General features: G+C 40.5%; 1 protein-coding gene across 1 annotated transcript in view; it reads left to right on the top strand.

Moving 5' to 3' along the window:
• Positions 1-213: 213 nt before the first annotated feature.
• Positions 214-16,133, top strand: part of LOC122765059 (rho GTPase-activating protein 20-like) — a 54,012-nt gene continuing 38,092 nt past the window's right edge. Inside the window, exon 1 of the mRNA XM_044019125.1 lies at positions 214-561. Within this exon, the coding sequence (XP_043875060.1) occupies positions 445-561 (117 nt within the window). The 5' untranslated portion in view covers positions 214-444. The remainder of the gene's footprint in view (positions 562-16,133) is intronic.

Genomic DNA, 16,133 nt, shown 5'->3' with positions numbered 1-16,133 from the left:
TCCCTGTGACAGTTTGGAGCGTGCTGTCAGCCCTCCTTATGACCCCTCGTCATCCATTTACCCCAACACCTCCCCCTCTCCCTCCTCTCTGTGGTCTCAGCACCTCCCCCTGTTTTCCCTCTTCCACCTGACCAGCCAATGAGACCAGACAGGCTTGTCCAGGCACAGAATGAAGGGGGGGAGAGCGTGTGTGAGAGGGAGAGAGAGAGCGAGAGGGGAGGATGAAGACAGAAGGACAGACACACAGATGAGGCAGACACTGTCGTCGTCTGAATGAATCTCCTCCACCTGTTGCTTCACCTCACTGCATCTTCATCACTGCCAGGTGTGAAGGACGGACGTTTGTGGACCTGGAAGACAACGAGGGTGACACGCACACACACACTGGAACTAGGAAGAAGACACAGAGTGCGACACAGAGTGAGACACTGATCGCTGTGCACGATGCCAGCAGCTGGACTCAGGTTCTCGGACATGGACGGGTTGGTGGAGATGCAGGACGAGCGTGTGAACGCTGCCCGGAGCAGAGCCGGCAGCTGTGTGGAGTTCTCTTCACTCAAAGTAAGTTTCCTTTCTGGATTTTTCCTTGTTTCTCTGAAGCTGCTCTTATTTATTTTTGCCCTCAGGGGGAAAAATAACCTTGGCAGGCAAATGTTTCACTTGAAAAATGAAAAAATGTTAAGGAAAACAGTGTCTTCATGAGTTATTACAGCTTATTTTTTAAGCTTTAAATGCAAAATTCACTGTCAGTAACTGGTGTGTGTGTGCAAACATAAGAAATTATAAGCTATAAAGTAAGTTAACGTGTCTTGATAGAATTTATTCGCTTTTGGCACGTTTTTCCTCGTTTTTAGGAAAATTACAGTACAAAAAAGAAAGAAAATATCCAAAAACATGTCAAACCTTGAAGCAGCTGTACCTAATAAAGTGGCCAGTCAGTGAATATGCTTATAGCCCTATTATTCTCTCATTTTCTATCTTTTTTATTTTTTTTTATTTTACTTCCACTTATTATCTTATACATTTTAGGGATTCAGGGGTTATTAATTATTATTTATTGTATTTTTTGTATGTATAACTTTACCTCTGCTGATTCCTTATTTGCAAAATTAGTCATTTTCTTAAAACACGATGTTTAAGAACGTTTGACTCTAGCAGGGCTGTTTGTGCATTGTTGTTGTTGTTGATGTTGGGGTCAGAAGGTCACATGGTTTTTGGCATTTATGAACATGTATGAGTTGCGTGCAGCCCAGTCTGACACAAACATGGATGGAGTATGTATTTTCATGTGGGACTTTGCAGAATATGATGGAATTTCACAGGAGAACACCACAATGTGTTTTTCCCTCCGCTCGTTGCAGGTCAGGAGCGGCCGCAGCCGCCAAGAATGTGACACCAGTCTGGTTCTCATTCACAGAAATGAATGAATAAGATCCTCCAGGCTCACATGTGGGAATATTATAAGAATACATTTACTATTGTTTGGATAAAGTGCAACAATACTGTCATAGTACAAAGTTTTTAGTCAAATTAGTTAAAAAAAACACATCATTAAATACATTAAACTTGCTGAACAAACACTTTATTGACATTTTGCAAATAGGGAATCGCCCTAGGTAAAGTTATATAGAAGTAAATAAGGAGAAGAAAAATAATTATAAATAAAAAAAAATAAAAAATGAGAGAATAACAGGGGGCTATAAGCTTACTCACTTATGGCCACTTTATTAGGTACAGCTGCTTCAAGGTTTCCGCTCTGTTTTTATATCATTCAGTGTAAAAGTCCCGGTTTCTAAATTACTCTGATTAAAAACACATTCAAATTTTCTAATTTTCATCCTCAATTCACTCATTTACATTTGTGTGAACAGTAAGCAGTCAAACAGGTGTCCCTAATAAAGTGGCCGGGTAATTGTCTGATCATATCACTCCCCTGTTATACGGCTCTCATCACTATACAAACAAGTGAGCGACCATGGAAAAGTTTATTTAAAAGAACCCTAAAAAACAGTTGGTTTTCACTTTCATAACCGCAAGGTTCTGTCTTTGTCTTTGTGTGTTTTTCTTTCTCTGATACAAATCTCCACAATTCAATAAAGTGCACATAATAATAATAATAATAATAATAATGCCTGTGATCTTTAGACGGGATCAGTTTGAACTGTTGTTACAAGCACTTCTCTGTGTCTCTGTGCAAAGCCGGCAGACCGACACAGATCTCAGTGATTGGAAAAGAGCTGAACTGTTCACGGAGGCTCACACACACACACTCACACACACACACACACACACACACACACACACACACACACACACACGTCCAGATGCTTGAGCTCAAGTGTGTGTGTGTGTGTGTGTGTGTGTGTGTTTAGCCAGCTCTACTTTGAGTAAATGAGCCCAACAGTTTTGGTAAAAAGCCAAAATGTGCGTAATAAGTATGTTCTTCAATGGAGGTCATTCAAAGTCAACCAGAAACCTGTGTTTGCACCATTAAACACAGGCTTTTTTTTACTATTTCTGGATATTGTGCCGCACAATACACCTTTATTGTCCACCTTAATATATTTGGCCTTTGCAAACTGCTCACTCACAGATTTCACAGATTTATGATGCAAAACCCAAGAAATAACCAGGTTTGGCACCTCTACATTACTGCACTGTGATGCTTAGATATGTATACAATCTAAATAATGTGTTTGTTGCTTTATTTTGATAGTAAACAGTCCCAAAAACTAAGGTTTGTGTCACTTTTGTAATCCGCAAACCAAACTCCATAGAGAAAATCAGCGTTTTTCAGCTCACAGGGACACAGAAGCTGCAGGTCTACTGCTGCCTCTTTTCGTGAGTTTGTGTTACTTAAATAGAGTCAAACAACTGTTTTCAACGTCAGGAGTTCAAAATGACACGTTTGAACGTAGTGATGGAAGGAGACACGGATAAAAAACTCCTGAATGTTGTGATGTAAAATCGACAATTTTTTCTATGGGATTTGGTGGTGCTTGCAAAGTGACACAGACTTCACAGACAGTTTAGTTTGATGGCAAAATAAAGCAACAAACACATCATTAAGATTCCATACATACAGTATCTAACCATCAAATAGGGTAAGGTTTCAAACCTGTGGCTTAGGGACCATGTGTGGCCCTCCAATTGATTTCATGTGGCTCACAACTTAATATCAAGTTATAATTCAAGTTATTTCTGTTTTCCTTTCATTTAAAGATTCATTTTGCATCATAAACACATTTTATTGTGAACTTCATAACATTCCATGTTTACACAAATGCTTTTATTTAGAAATTCTGTGAAATATCGTCACAAATATTGTTATTGCCCTTATTGAAGAGCCATTTTTTCCCCCTGGACTGAGCAGACAAAACGCTTATTTAAGTCATTTTACAGACACGTTATTTGGACACACAGAGTGCTATTTAAAAAAAAAAAAGAGGCAGCTTTTAAAAAGCTTTGGCAACAAACAAACAGAGGAGCGTGTGTGTGTCCATGTGACGCTGTTGACAGTCGACAGACGTCGTACCAGCAGCAGCCTGAGCCGCTGTTGTCACAGTATATACTAGAGTATATGTTTGAGGAGTTTACTGCAAACACCAAGTCAAAGACTTAATGTGATAATCATCTGACACACACACACACATAGATCATTAATAACCTTTTCAAAATAAAGCGTAGCTGGAGGCACATTTTGGCAGCATTAGAAGAATTGAGTGTGAGGCACAATATTGTGATTTCGTCATATTTAATCAATCATAAACCTGTGATTACATCAAGCTTAGAGCCATATTATCACCTGGTAACTCATGATATTACACAAACAATAATATTATTACAAAAGTATCTAACCAAACAAAAGAATACAAAATAGTCCTTAAAATCAGGATTTTAGATACAATCCTTTCACCATTGTTTGCAATTTTACTGACTTCCTGTTCACTTTACTTCATTATTATGATCAACTATGATGATATTATTCTATTTATTTTCTGATTTTCATACATTTTTAATGGACAAAATATAAAAAAAAAAACATGATTTAGTGACATTTGTGAGTCAAATTAACAGTAAATTCTCTTTGGAACACGATATTGCATAGTACAGTAGAACACAAGGGGAATTCTATTTTAAATGTAAAGTCAGACTTAAAAAAGTGGCTCAAAAACCTGAGTGAAATCAAGTAGAACAAGGAGAATCAGCTGTTTTCGTGTAAACAACCAATAACCCAACATTTGGAGAACACCTGTCTTCTCTGTCACTTATCTTCATCATAATCTTCCTCTTCTTGTGTTTGGAGATTATTTGTCTGTCTTTTCACTTTAGGTTAATCTTCATTTTCTTTCCTTTCTTCATTCTGTCTCTGTTATCGTAAACACTGTAATGTACACTGTAAAAAAATCCTAATTTTACAGTAAATTACTCTTTTTTACAGTAGTTTTTCTGTTTTTGTAAAAAAAAAACTGTATTGAAAACTTTAAAATAACAGTATTTTTAACTGAGATTTCTGAAGAAGTTATTTGAATAACGATATTTTACCTTAATTACAAATATTTGGATGACTGTGGCCTCCCCGAGAGAGGGGAATAAAAGTGGATGAAAACATTTCTTGAAACAATGCCATGTTTACGGAACATGTGTACATATTTGTCTCTGGAGGCCAAAAATGGCATTGTCTTGTTTTTCCGAGGGTTGTGTGTTGGAGTGCGTGACGTCAGAGGTCAGTGTGTGTGTGTGAACACAGCGTCCACACACTCTGATGCTATATCATCTATACATGCATGCGCGCACACACACACATAGAGTCATTAAAGTTATCGTCCAGCTATATCATTATATAATTATATCATTAAATCATTACTGCCTCCACGTCATAACACATCTGACTCATGAACTGTATATGTATTTACACGTGTGTTTATGTGTGTGTGTGTGTGTGTGGGAGTCAGGAGGTTAATAATCATGTTATATGAAGGTAGGCGATTGTTTTCACGTGACTGAGTCACTGCATGTACAGTATACTCACTCACTCACTCACTCACTCAGTACCTCACTGACCTCCTCCACTTTAACCCTGAGGTGAACTCTTGGTAAATTACCGCGGGAATAAAACACAACTCCTTATATGAACGTCCTGTGTGTATGTGTGTGTGTGTGTGTTTCTAGGTCACATCTTCAGGCTTCTTATGTTATTGTTGAGTCAAAGTTATGATTCATGTTATATCACACAGTTGTGATTATTGTGCAGAAGTCACAAAATAATGAATGAATCAGTGTCTGAGTGAGTGAGTGAGTTGTCTTTCAACTGGAAGGTTGTGGGTTCAATTCCTGGCTCTGGTCATCTACATGTGTCCTTGAGAAAAGACTCTTAACCCCATGTTGCAGCGTCTGAATGGGTGAAAATGATAGTGTAAAGCAGCTCATCAAGACTAGAAAATCTCTATATGAATACAGACCATAATACCAACTCTTCTTCTTCTTCTTCTGATTTTATTTGGTAGTAACGAGTAACCAAGATCGTTAGAGGAAATGTCAACTCAAAACTCACTCATTATCGTAAACATTTGGGTTTGTTTTTGTGTTGTTTCTTGTATTTTATTTGACATTTTCACTCTCTTTATCCTTTGTACGGTGACCTTGAATGTCCTCAAAGACGCCCATAAATAAAATCTATTAGTATTATTATTTAATGAGTGTGAATGATATAGAGAATCTTCTCGGTGTCGTTGTTTGAACGGGAAAAACAAAAGTTGTTCAGAAATGAAAACATGGAGCCACATCTTTTAAGACTTTCACATTTTCAGATCTTTGCTTGGCTAATTAGGACGAGAAGAATAGGTCGGGAATGTGTTTGATGTCACAGCTTTGTGGTGTTTTTAAAGCGTGGAAGCGTTACAATGATTTCAGCATATTTGGGGTGTTTTTGTAGGGAAAAACAAATCCGTCTGTGGCCACAGAAAATTAGACTTTTTACAAGTTTCATCAAAGACTCGAGAGCAAGTTTTTCACCCAGTAGAGCCCGTACATACATGAAGACACATTTAAAGGATTTATTTATGTAAAACAGGCTTTAAGACAAGAAACTTGTGGTTTCGTTTACACTTCCTTCCCTAAAATGAAGCTTGAACCTGCTTTAAATGAATCAAAGATTGATTTAAGAGTCAGTCGCAACCATTTTTACGACAACAAAACCTGGGAGCTGCTGAGATGAGATAAGTTGCTGCAGACTCACTGAATGAACTCATTAAACAGGAAAGTTCATGCACTGATTCAGGAGCTTTGTCTGGGCGGTGGATCTGGATGGTTCAGAATGGTAGTTCAGAGTGTTATGGTTAGGGGTAACACCAACACCACCACCCTAACCTGGCAGAAAACTGCTGCCAGTTGCTGTGGACGAACATAATCTCATCGCAAGCCCCAGGAAATTGTCTCAACTTTGGCTTTAACACCCCGGTCTGCGATGATTTTCCTCCCTAAAGACCTTGAATTCTCATCTTCTACTGCTTTATTCTCCACATGAGGGTCTCATGGTCACACCTATGGTCCAATTTGCCGAAATCCCCCCCATATCTGGATGTTTTTGGACAGTGAACCCAAAGAGAACCCACGCACCTTTTGAGACTGGATTTTTGTAAAGAAAGATTTAGAGACGTTGCAAAGTCAAGTCCAAAAATATTGGTAAAGATTTGAGGATGTGACATTTTTATTCCAGACTAGACTTAGACTCAAATCTTTCCTCAAGACTTAAACTCTCGCGCCGCACGCCCGGCGAGTGAAACTGGTCAAGGCTGTTTTACTGTAGAGTGTCTTAACTTGTTTATTATCTTATTACACGAGGAAGGATGACGATATATCACCAAATCAATAGTTTTGACCCACCCCTAGAAAGAAAGACTGTGTTTCCCCGATTACCTTGTGTTTTTCTCTGGATTTCCCCTTCACCTCTGCACCTCATGGGTGGCCATTTTGGCTCAGCAAGGCCTCTTGCCTCTCAGTGTCAGGCTGCATTACGTCTCCTCGGCTTCAGGCGCCGCTTCGTGACATGGGCAGGTTGTGAAGTCTGAGGCGTCGTGGCGGCGGCTAATCCCTTCCTTGAACAGCTGCCTTAAAACCTCCTGCCGCCGCCGCCACCGCTGATCCCCGGCGTTCCCAGGTTAGAGAGCAGGAGGTGGAGGAGAGGAGCGGGAAAGGGTCGGTAGTTATAGGAGGGAGGGAATGAAAAGGGGGATTTTCATCAAAGTTTTTGATGAGATGGCATCAAACCGGCTTTGTCTGCGTCACCGAAAACTTTTTCCAACTCCAGTGGGAGAAGTAGCTCCCTCTGCTGGTGAGTCTGTGAACTCATCCAACTATTGTGTCACATGACAGTTTATCTACACTTTATTACACTGTGTTACGTGTGTTTTACAGTGTTTACACAGAAATAGATATCAACAAATAGATAAAACGAGATAGAAACGTTTCCAGGACCAGTTTGACATGATTATATAATATAATGTAAGATAACATAAGATCCCACAATGTGGAAAATCACAGTGTTAAATCAGCTCATATTGTAAAAAATATATATATATAAGATAGGACTACCAAAGGACAGAAAATATTACATATTAAAATGTATAAAAGTAAAAAATGACAATATTCCAGACTGTGTTTTAATATATGCATAAAGTGCAGCATACAGTTTTCATATAAGGAAAAAATATTTTTCCTTTTATTTTTGCAAGCAAAAACCTGAGCAGGGAAGTCTCCACTGCCTAATAACAACAACAAAATAATAACAATAATAATAATAGTAATAATGATAACAATAATACTACTACTAATAATAATAATAGTAATAATAATAATAATAACAATAATAATGATAATAATAATAATACATTGTATTTGTTAGCACCTTTCAGCACGGTCACTCAACGTCTCATATAAGAAGATAAATCAAACGTTAAGATAAAAAGTTAAGATAAAATAAAACGGAAACATTTGCAGGTGGTCACAACCTGCGTCACGCACACACACACACACACACCATAATCTCAAACACACACAGATGTTGACACAGCAGGATTTGGTTGTGTTTCAGGGCTTCAGGCCAAAACTCCTGTTATCTCCATTTGTGTCTGTGTTGTTGCTGCTGCTGCTGCTGCTGTTTCTGCTGCTGCTGCTGCTGCTGTTTCTGTTTCTGCTGCTGCTGCTGTTTCTGCTGCTGCTGCACGTTTCCTCTGCAGTGTTGTTTTGACAGGGATCCTGATTCCTGACAGAATGTGCAGTGAGAAGCGATTACGACACATGCGTGCAGCACGTTCAGAAATAGCCGCAGGCGCTCCCTGGAAACACAGAGTGACTCTGAGTGTGTGTGTGTGTGTGTGTGTTAGTTTGTGACTGTTGGGTGTACGTGTGTGTGCGTGTGTCAATGTGAATTTTCGTTAAATTAAATTAAAGTAAAGTTTGTGGTCATAGTAAATGGAAAAGGTTTTGGTCCAGATCCTGGTTTATTTCTGGCACTGTGTAACCAAAACGTGTCATTATTGACACACAAGTACACACACACACGTACACACACACACGTGCATCCCTGACTCTTAATCTAATCCAGACGTTGCCGTGTATATTGAAGTAGGACTGGGATTAACTCCTGTCAAACTGTCAAATTATAACGTAACTGAAGTTAAAGCAGCGCTCCACTCTTGTGTTGTTCAGCTTTTATTCACTTTGTCACACAGTGGAAGAACAGGAAGGAAGGGAGAAAGTACGAGGGAGAGCGAGAGAGAAGAAAAGTTAATCAGGACAGTTAAGAGAATCAGATAAGTGTGTTTATGTAAACAGTCGGTCAGCTGATATTTACCACACGTGTTTGTCTGTGTGTGAGCGAGTGAATTTAAAGTCCATTTGTTTGTTTGTTGTCATGTGGGTTTTCACATTCATAGAATCTATAGGACACTGTGTGTGTGTGTGTGTGAAAGTGAGTACTTACTTTTCACCCATTCATCCCCACCTACAGCACCTTCCATGTCCGCACAGGTTAGATATTACATTTGAGCACATTCATGTTGCACTGGGTCGCACATCGTTGGTGTTGTGGTTAGAACTCTTGCCTTAGCAGCGACCCAGTCGGAACAAGAGCTTTTCTGCATGGAGGTTGGAGGACTCCTGGTCCTGGGACCCAGGTCTCTGGGACCCAGTGTCCTGCATGTTTTAGATGTTCCCCTTGAAACAGCTGTGATTCAGGTGTAAAGGAAACGTCTCAAACACGCAGGACAGTGGGTCCCTGAGGACCAGGATCATCAGGAGAAACACTGATCGTGACGATAGTTTCACAAAGGAAATGTCCAGAAAACGACAAAGCCAAGGAGTTCTTGAAGTTCTTGAGAAGGTTTCTTCTCGCCTGCCAGCAAAATGTAGTGTTTTCTGTCCACAGTAACAGTCAGTCGCTGTACAACTGGATCTCCAAAGACTAAAAACCTGTGGACATTCCCATTCTGGGAGGTGGAGCTGAAGATGCTGAGACTTTTCGTTGGGATTGACCAGGGCGGAAACATGGATTACACATTTGATTGCATATTTGGTTTGGAGATAAGGTAGAGAGAGTCAAGGTGGATATGGTTTGGGTCAAATTCTATTGGACAAAGGATGTTGAAGATGGAAAAGAAGAGGAGCCACAAAGAAGGTTCATGGGAGGACATGAGGACAGTTGGTGTAACAGGGAGAGGACAAGATGGAGGCAGATGATCCGCTGTGGTGACCCCTAAAGGGGGAACCTGAAGAAGAAGATGTGTGACAACAGGATAGGATGATGTTTGAGATGTGGCCTTCAGGGAATGTTGTGGTGGAAACGAGTCCGAACCTCATAGAAATGAAGTGGATAAGATGGAGGACACTGCTTTGTTTAAACTGTCCAAATGTATGGAATTCAATGTCGTGTGTGTGAGCTGCTGTCACTTGCAGCAGTTTCTTATCTGCCCACCAGAGGCGTGTGGTCAAGAGTTCACAGCCTGCATTCCACCAGAGGTCAGACTCATTAGTTGTGACCTTGTGATTAAAAAAACAAAATAAATCTGTATATTTCTATATTTTACATTTTCATTTTTATTTTGTGTTACATAAAACTTGTGCTTTTCTTTTACGGGACTCTAAAACCATCACAGAGGAACAAGCTCCTTCTTCTTCTTCTTCTTCTTCTTCTTCTTCTTCTACCAGATGATGACCATCTAATGATTAAGAGGTCAAAGTTCAGAGTTTGGTGAATGTGGACTGAGTATGAAGCCGTGTGAAGCAGACAGAAGACCACAGGAGACGCTTCAGTCACATGTTAGGAACTCTGAAAAGAATCACAGATGGACATTTTAACAACGTTCTGGACAAAATAACTAATAAACAGAAAAGGTCATTATCTGTAGTGTTAAGTATCGTGGTAAACAAAAGCACATTCATGACCATTGAAAGGTTTTAGAAAAACAGCACATAGCATGAACACACTCACTGACTGATCCACTTCATGAAGGTCAAACACTTCCAGTAATCCTCACTTTGTCCAGTCTCGTATAAAGTACCTTAAAAGTGATACTTTTAAATAAAAGTACAATTATTTTACCAGAAAATTACTTTGGTAGAAGTTGAAGTCACTTTTTTTTTATAATATTACTTAAGTAAAAGTCCGAAAGTAAATGACATTTACTGTACTTCTAAGTCATTCCAATTCCTGGCTCTGCTCGTCTATATGTGTCCTTGAGCAAAGACACTTAACCCCATGTTGCAGCAGGTGAATGGGTGAAAAGTGTAGTAAAGCAGCTCATCAAGACTACAAAAGCTCTATATAAATACAGACCATAATAGCAACTCTTCTTCTTCTTCTTCTGATTTTAATTGGTAACGATTAACAAAGACAGTTAGAGGAAATGTAGTGGAGTAAAAGTACAGATTCCATGCCTCATTGTTTAAGCTTCTTATTGTTGGTAATTGTAATAGCATAATAATCTAGTAAAATTAAATTATTTTTCTAGTGCAAAAGAATAAATCCCTGAGTATTGAGTATGATTTCAGCTGCACTAACATGTTTACATGTCCTCTAAAAAGCCACATTTTAGTTGAACTAACACAATAATTAGTGTAGCTGTAAACACACTCAGTGTTTCTGCTGTTTACATGACGCAATGTGAGAGAGCTCAGTCAGTCGACGACAGTGTGTAAACAGTTCCTGGCAGATCCTGAAGATTACGCCAACAATTGTGTGTGTGTGTGTGTGTGTCTGTGGATACAAACACAATCGGAGTCTGAAGAGAGAGAACATGAGGCTAACGCTGCTGCTGCTAACGCTAACCCTAATGCTAACGCTGCTGTTGACTTCATGTTTGTGGTTTGTTTTTTTGCATTTGTTCATGGAAAACTGTTGCTGCTGAAAGCCCGAGTGACTGACGTGTGTTTAGGGAAGGATTAATTGGAAGACGACCTTTGTTTGGACGTGTCTGTGTTTACGTGATGTGGACGTGACGAGGGATCGTTCCGGTATATTCTGCAATAACAGGCGGCTAATGAAGCATGAGAAAGTAGAATAAATGAAACTTTTGACCTTTGAGGCGAAAGAAAGTCATTTTAACACTTCAAAAACATTTTTTTTACCCACAATTGCATTTTTGGCACACAAATTGTAACTGGCAAAATTTTTCATGAAATATGAGAAATTCATAAAAGTGGCACACAATGGTTCAGTAGTAAACCCGGTAGGACAAAGCCAAAACGAAGTTGCACAAAATTTCACAAAACATGGTGGGAACATGTCACATTCCAAGACGAACAAAAAAGTCAATCGCGACCATGGCGTCAACAGGAAGTCGGCCATTTCCAATTTGGCGTCCATCTTGGCCATTTGCACGTTTTGTAAATGGACAAACTTGTGCAAAAACGTTAATCGTGGCAACATTAAAAACGCGTCACTTTGTACTGGACAAGAAAGTCAGATCAAAAGAATGACATTTTTGCACAATTCATGACACATTTTTATGTTACTTATATAACAAAAACGCCCCACTTTAGAGGAAACAAACTTCCTCTTGACTGAGTGATTGCTGTAGAACTGGGTCGGTTGGATTTTCCTCTTGATGTGTGACAGATCGTGTCAGATAGAATGTTTTCCTTTTGTGCTGACTCTGTGCAGGCATGTGGTAGAAAACACTGGTGGAAGTCAACACTGTACGTGCACATATCTCTCTGGTTGAGCTCACGCTGCACCAGTGATCGGTTTAACCTGTTGGTGACACGAGCGCGACCTCTTGACTGAAACCTTTACAGTCCTGTATCAGACCTGAGGGGATAACTCTTAACCTGTCCCGCTGCCTCGTCCACACCACTTGTTTTGTTTTGTCTGGACAGTAACAAGACGGAGGAGACACGAGGAACAATAGAGTTCAGTCTCTCAACAAAAGTTTGTCTCTCACCCAACGCACAAAATATGCACCTACTGGAGTCTATGACATTTAAATAATGTGTTTAAAAAAACTGCTGTGTGTGCAGCTCACAGGGACACAGGAGGTGCTGTGTCGACTGCTGCCTCGTGTGGTCAGTTTGTGTCACTGAGATTAATCTGAAGAAAGCATTTCAAATACCGAAGTCACAAAATAAGACATTTGAACTTAGTGATTAACCGCTCCTGTGAGCCGTGATGTTAAATCGTTCAGGTTGTCTTCAAAGTTGAACTATTGTTTTAAATAAAAATAAACATTCAGACTAGAGTCAGCATTGTGAATATCCAGGTAATTTGGAATAAAAGTCGTACATCATTTTTTTGGAGTTGTTGTGTGATGTGTAATGCTTTATGCTAAGCTACATGCTGCTGCATGTGTGTGTGAGACACAGTGACACACAATCCTACTAATACAATCACAACAACAACAGCAACAGTAAAGCATAAGCGTGCATGTCACTCTGTGTCAATAGCATCTTTAAAACTCTGCGGGGAGACTGTGCTAATCAGATTAGCGGGCGGGGTTTGGGGGTCTGGAGGGAGGCGGTGTGTGTGTGTGCGCGACTAGATAGCAGATGTAACAGGCTACCACCCAGACTGAGACCGTCTGTTTCTCTGATTTCTGTCTGATTGTCTGTCTGTTTGTCTGTTCGCGGCCACATTATTAGGTACACCTGTCTGACTGTCTGTTAACGCAAATATCTTATTAACAGTAAGTCACAAAACATTAGTATCTAACAATAAACCTGCAATGTAAGTGTTTTTTTTAAGTCTTTTTAAAAGTGCACTGACATTCTCACTCCTGTCACACAAAATACTGGGAGGTTCCAACATCACGATAATAACAACAACAACAACAAAGGCTCCTGCCTGCACTTCCTCCAGATTATGACATGTAAGTAAGCATTCTGTTGTAAACACGGGTGTTCATTTGTCAGGCATCACAAATGAGAAGGTTAGTTACCCAACACTGGAAATAACTTTGATTACACTTTCTAACCTGAGTGTGTGTGTGTGTGTGTAAAACGGCTGCTTTCAAGTTGCAATTAACAAGCGCTGGTTGTAATTTAGTCGTTAGAATGAAAACGAAACGAAACCTCTGGCTAAGTTTGGCTCGGGACAAAGAACGCTATAGTTTAAAAAGTGTCCTCAAAATAAGACCCGGCGATGTCACAGTGGACGTGTCTCCTCCCGCCCCGTCCTCCACCTGAGTCCCTCCCTCTGACCGCAGTCTGTCTCCACGGCCCGAGCCGCCTCGTCCTCTTCTCTCCCTCTCTCTCTGTGAGCCACAGATGTTTGGACAAAGACACAGAGACAGAGACAGAGACGCGCCGACTGTGGAGGAGAGTGATGCTGAAATTTCCGCCTCCACATTCTCTGGAACCAACCCTGATGTTAGCCGCGCAGGCTCTGAAGCCTGGATCGTAAATCCCCGAGGAGTAAACAGACGATGGACTCCACAGTGGAAACGAGGACACGAAGCAATGTCGAGCTCAAAATAGCAGAAAAGCACAAATTCCTCTGGAAACGCAGATATTTAAGCATAATAATTGACAAAAAATAATGACACGGGATTAGAGTCAGAGACATGAGCTAAAAATGATTTCCCTCCCAGATGTTTTTTTTTCCAGAATTTGTTCAGCCATACCTCAAACATTTGTCGCCCAGAAACCTCTGGTTTTGGTGGGGGAGTAAAAAAAAAAAAAAGGAAACAGCAGGTCTTTATTTTTGGCAGGCAACGTGGAAGTCTGGCTTCTTAAAGCAGCAGAAGTGGAGGAGGAGGAAGGTGGTGTTGGTGGCTGTGGTGGAGAAGTGTCCATTCCTGGGTAGTGGATTCTGTTTTTGGGTCACAGCAACTCCCCGTCTGCCTAAATCATCCCTGTCATCCGTCACACAACCATCTCTCCCCGGATTTATCCGTGAAGGCAGCTCATCACGTCCCTGTGGCTTCCCCCGTGCAGCCATTTTCAGACTCGAACCCTGGATCATTTCCAGGAAAAGTGGGTATGTGTTGACTGATGCAGCGGCAGAATGTGTCAAAAACATCTGAGCCAGGGATTTGGAACGAGACCCGGATCATACAGGAGCCAGAACATGGTTATAAATACCCACACTGTACCAGAAACCTGGCTTGTTCTACGCACGTGTGAAATGCGTCTACTTCCTGTCAAAACTTGAGTCGCTGTTAGTCCAAATTTCTGCATCAGATATGAGCCCAAAACTCTAAATATCACATAAATACAAAGCACAGACCGTAAAACAGCTAATAAAAGCAGCAACAACATTTTACTTTGACTGTATTGGACTGATATCGGTATCGCAGATACTCAAAGTTGTGGTATCAGACACAAAAAAACGTTTGTACTTTCACAGAACAAATCCTGTTTCTGGTCCCGATCCTGTCGCCAGAGTCCTGTGTTTTTATCAAACAGAGGTGTGTCGATACTTGCCCTGCTAGCTTGAAGCGCTAGCTATGAACCAGCTAAATCTAACGCCACTGTTTATGAAGTTTACTGAAGATAATATTGGGAAGCAATACAGAAAGAACAACGTCATAAATGTGAAGAAGTCGTGTGCCTAGCATTAGCTCCGCTTAGCTTAGCTCACAACACCAGCTCTCACATAAACACAAAACAGCACCGTAGCTTTTTAAAACAGACTCAAAACAACATCACGGCTCGCCTCACACACGTGTTGCCAGAAGGGTTATACTTGACATAGCTGTCACTAACAAAAACAGGAAGAATTACACGTAAACAAGGAGCTAACGACCATAATTGACTATATGCACAGTCACTTCCTGGTTTTGAATAAGCTAACTTGACTATTTCCTGTGAGCTGTCTAAAATGCAAAGATGTGCCACAGAATGATAGAATTTAGAGGGACAACAGCAGATTTCAGACCTTACTGACAAATGAGCGTGAGTCAAGGAGATGACTTATATTTTGATTTTATTTTATTTAATTTTAATTCATTAAAAGTGAATCTGGTTTAAACAGGATTTAAGAGCACAAGAACATTACCTATGAACACCACAAGACTCCAAATGTGGAAAGAATGAAGCAGACCTTAAAAACTTCCATCACTTCACGTCAGCAGGTCATTCATTCAAACGGCAGTTGGTGTGGGTTTATAACAAGAACTGTTCATTGTTGAGTCTTTGAGCTTCTCCTGCTCAGACAGTATCTGGAAAATTGACACTTTTGTGGACATTCGTGTTCAGATAAACGAAAAGCCCGTCTGGACAAGTTCAGGAAAAACGTCTGAAAGCAGCGAGATGAAACGAGGCGGAGAAGAAAGGGGCGGCGGAGTGCTCTTCAGATACACTTTCAGCCTCATTCTGAGTCGTCTGTGCCTTTGTTTACGGTACAAAGTGCATCTCTAACACCTGGAGCCTACAAAGCAGACGAGAATGAAAGGCTTCACGTGCAGATCCAGAACTCTGGACTCTCTCCAGCTCAGTGTCTCTCCCTGGAATCGACTGTTTGCCTTCCAAGTCAATACTGTCCTCCTCCTCCTCCTCCTCCTCCTCGGCTTCAGGTTTTCAATAGCCTGACTCCCCGAGCGTGACGGAGACATTCCCCTTTTTTTCAGGCACACTTCAAAGCAAACGTCAGACGATATTCACAAGGACACATTATTGAGTCACTGTCCAGAGGAGAGTCA

The sequence above is a fragment of the Solea senegalensis genome, linkage group LG2 (assembly GCF_019176455.1).
Source record: "Solea senegalensis isolate Sse05_10M linkage group LG2, IFAPA_SoseM_1, whole genome shotgun sequence".
NCBI classification, from domain to species: Eukaryota; Metazoa; Chordata; class Actinopteri; order Pleuronectiformes; family Soleidae; genus Solea; species Solea senegalensis.
This window is presented reverse-complemented; position numbering and strand designations above follow the sequence as displayed.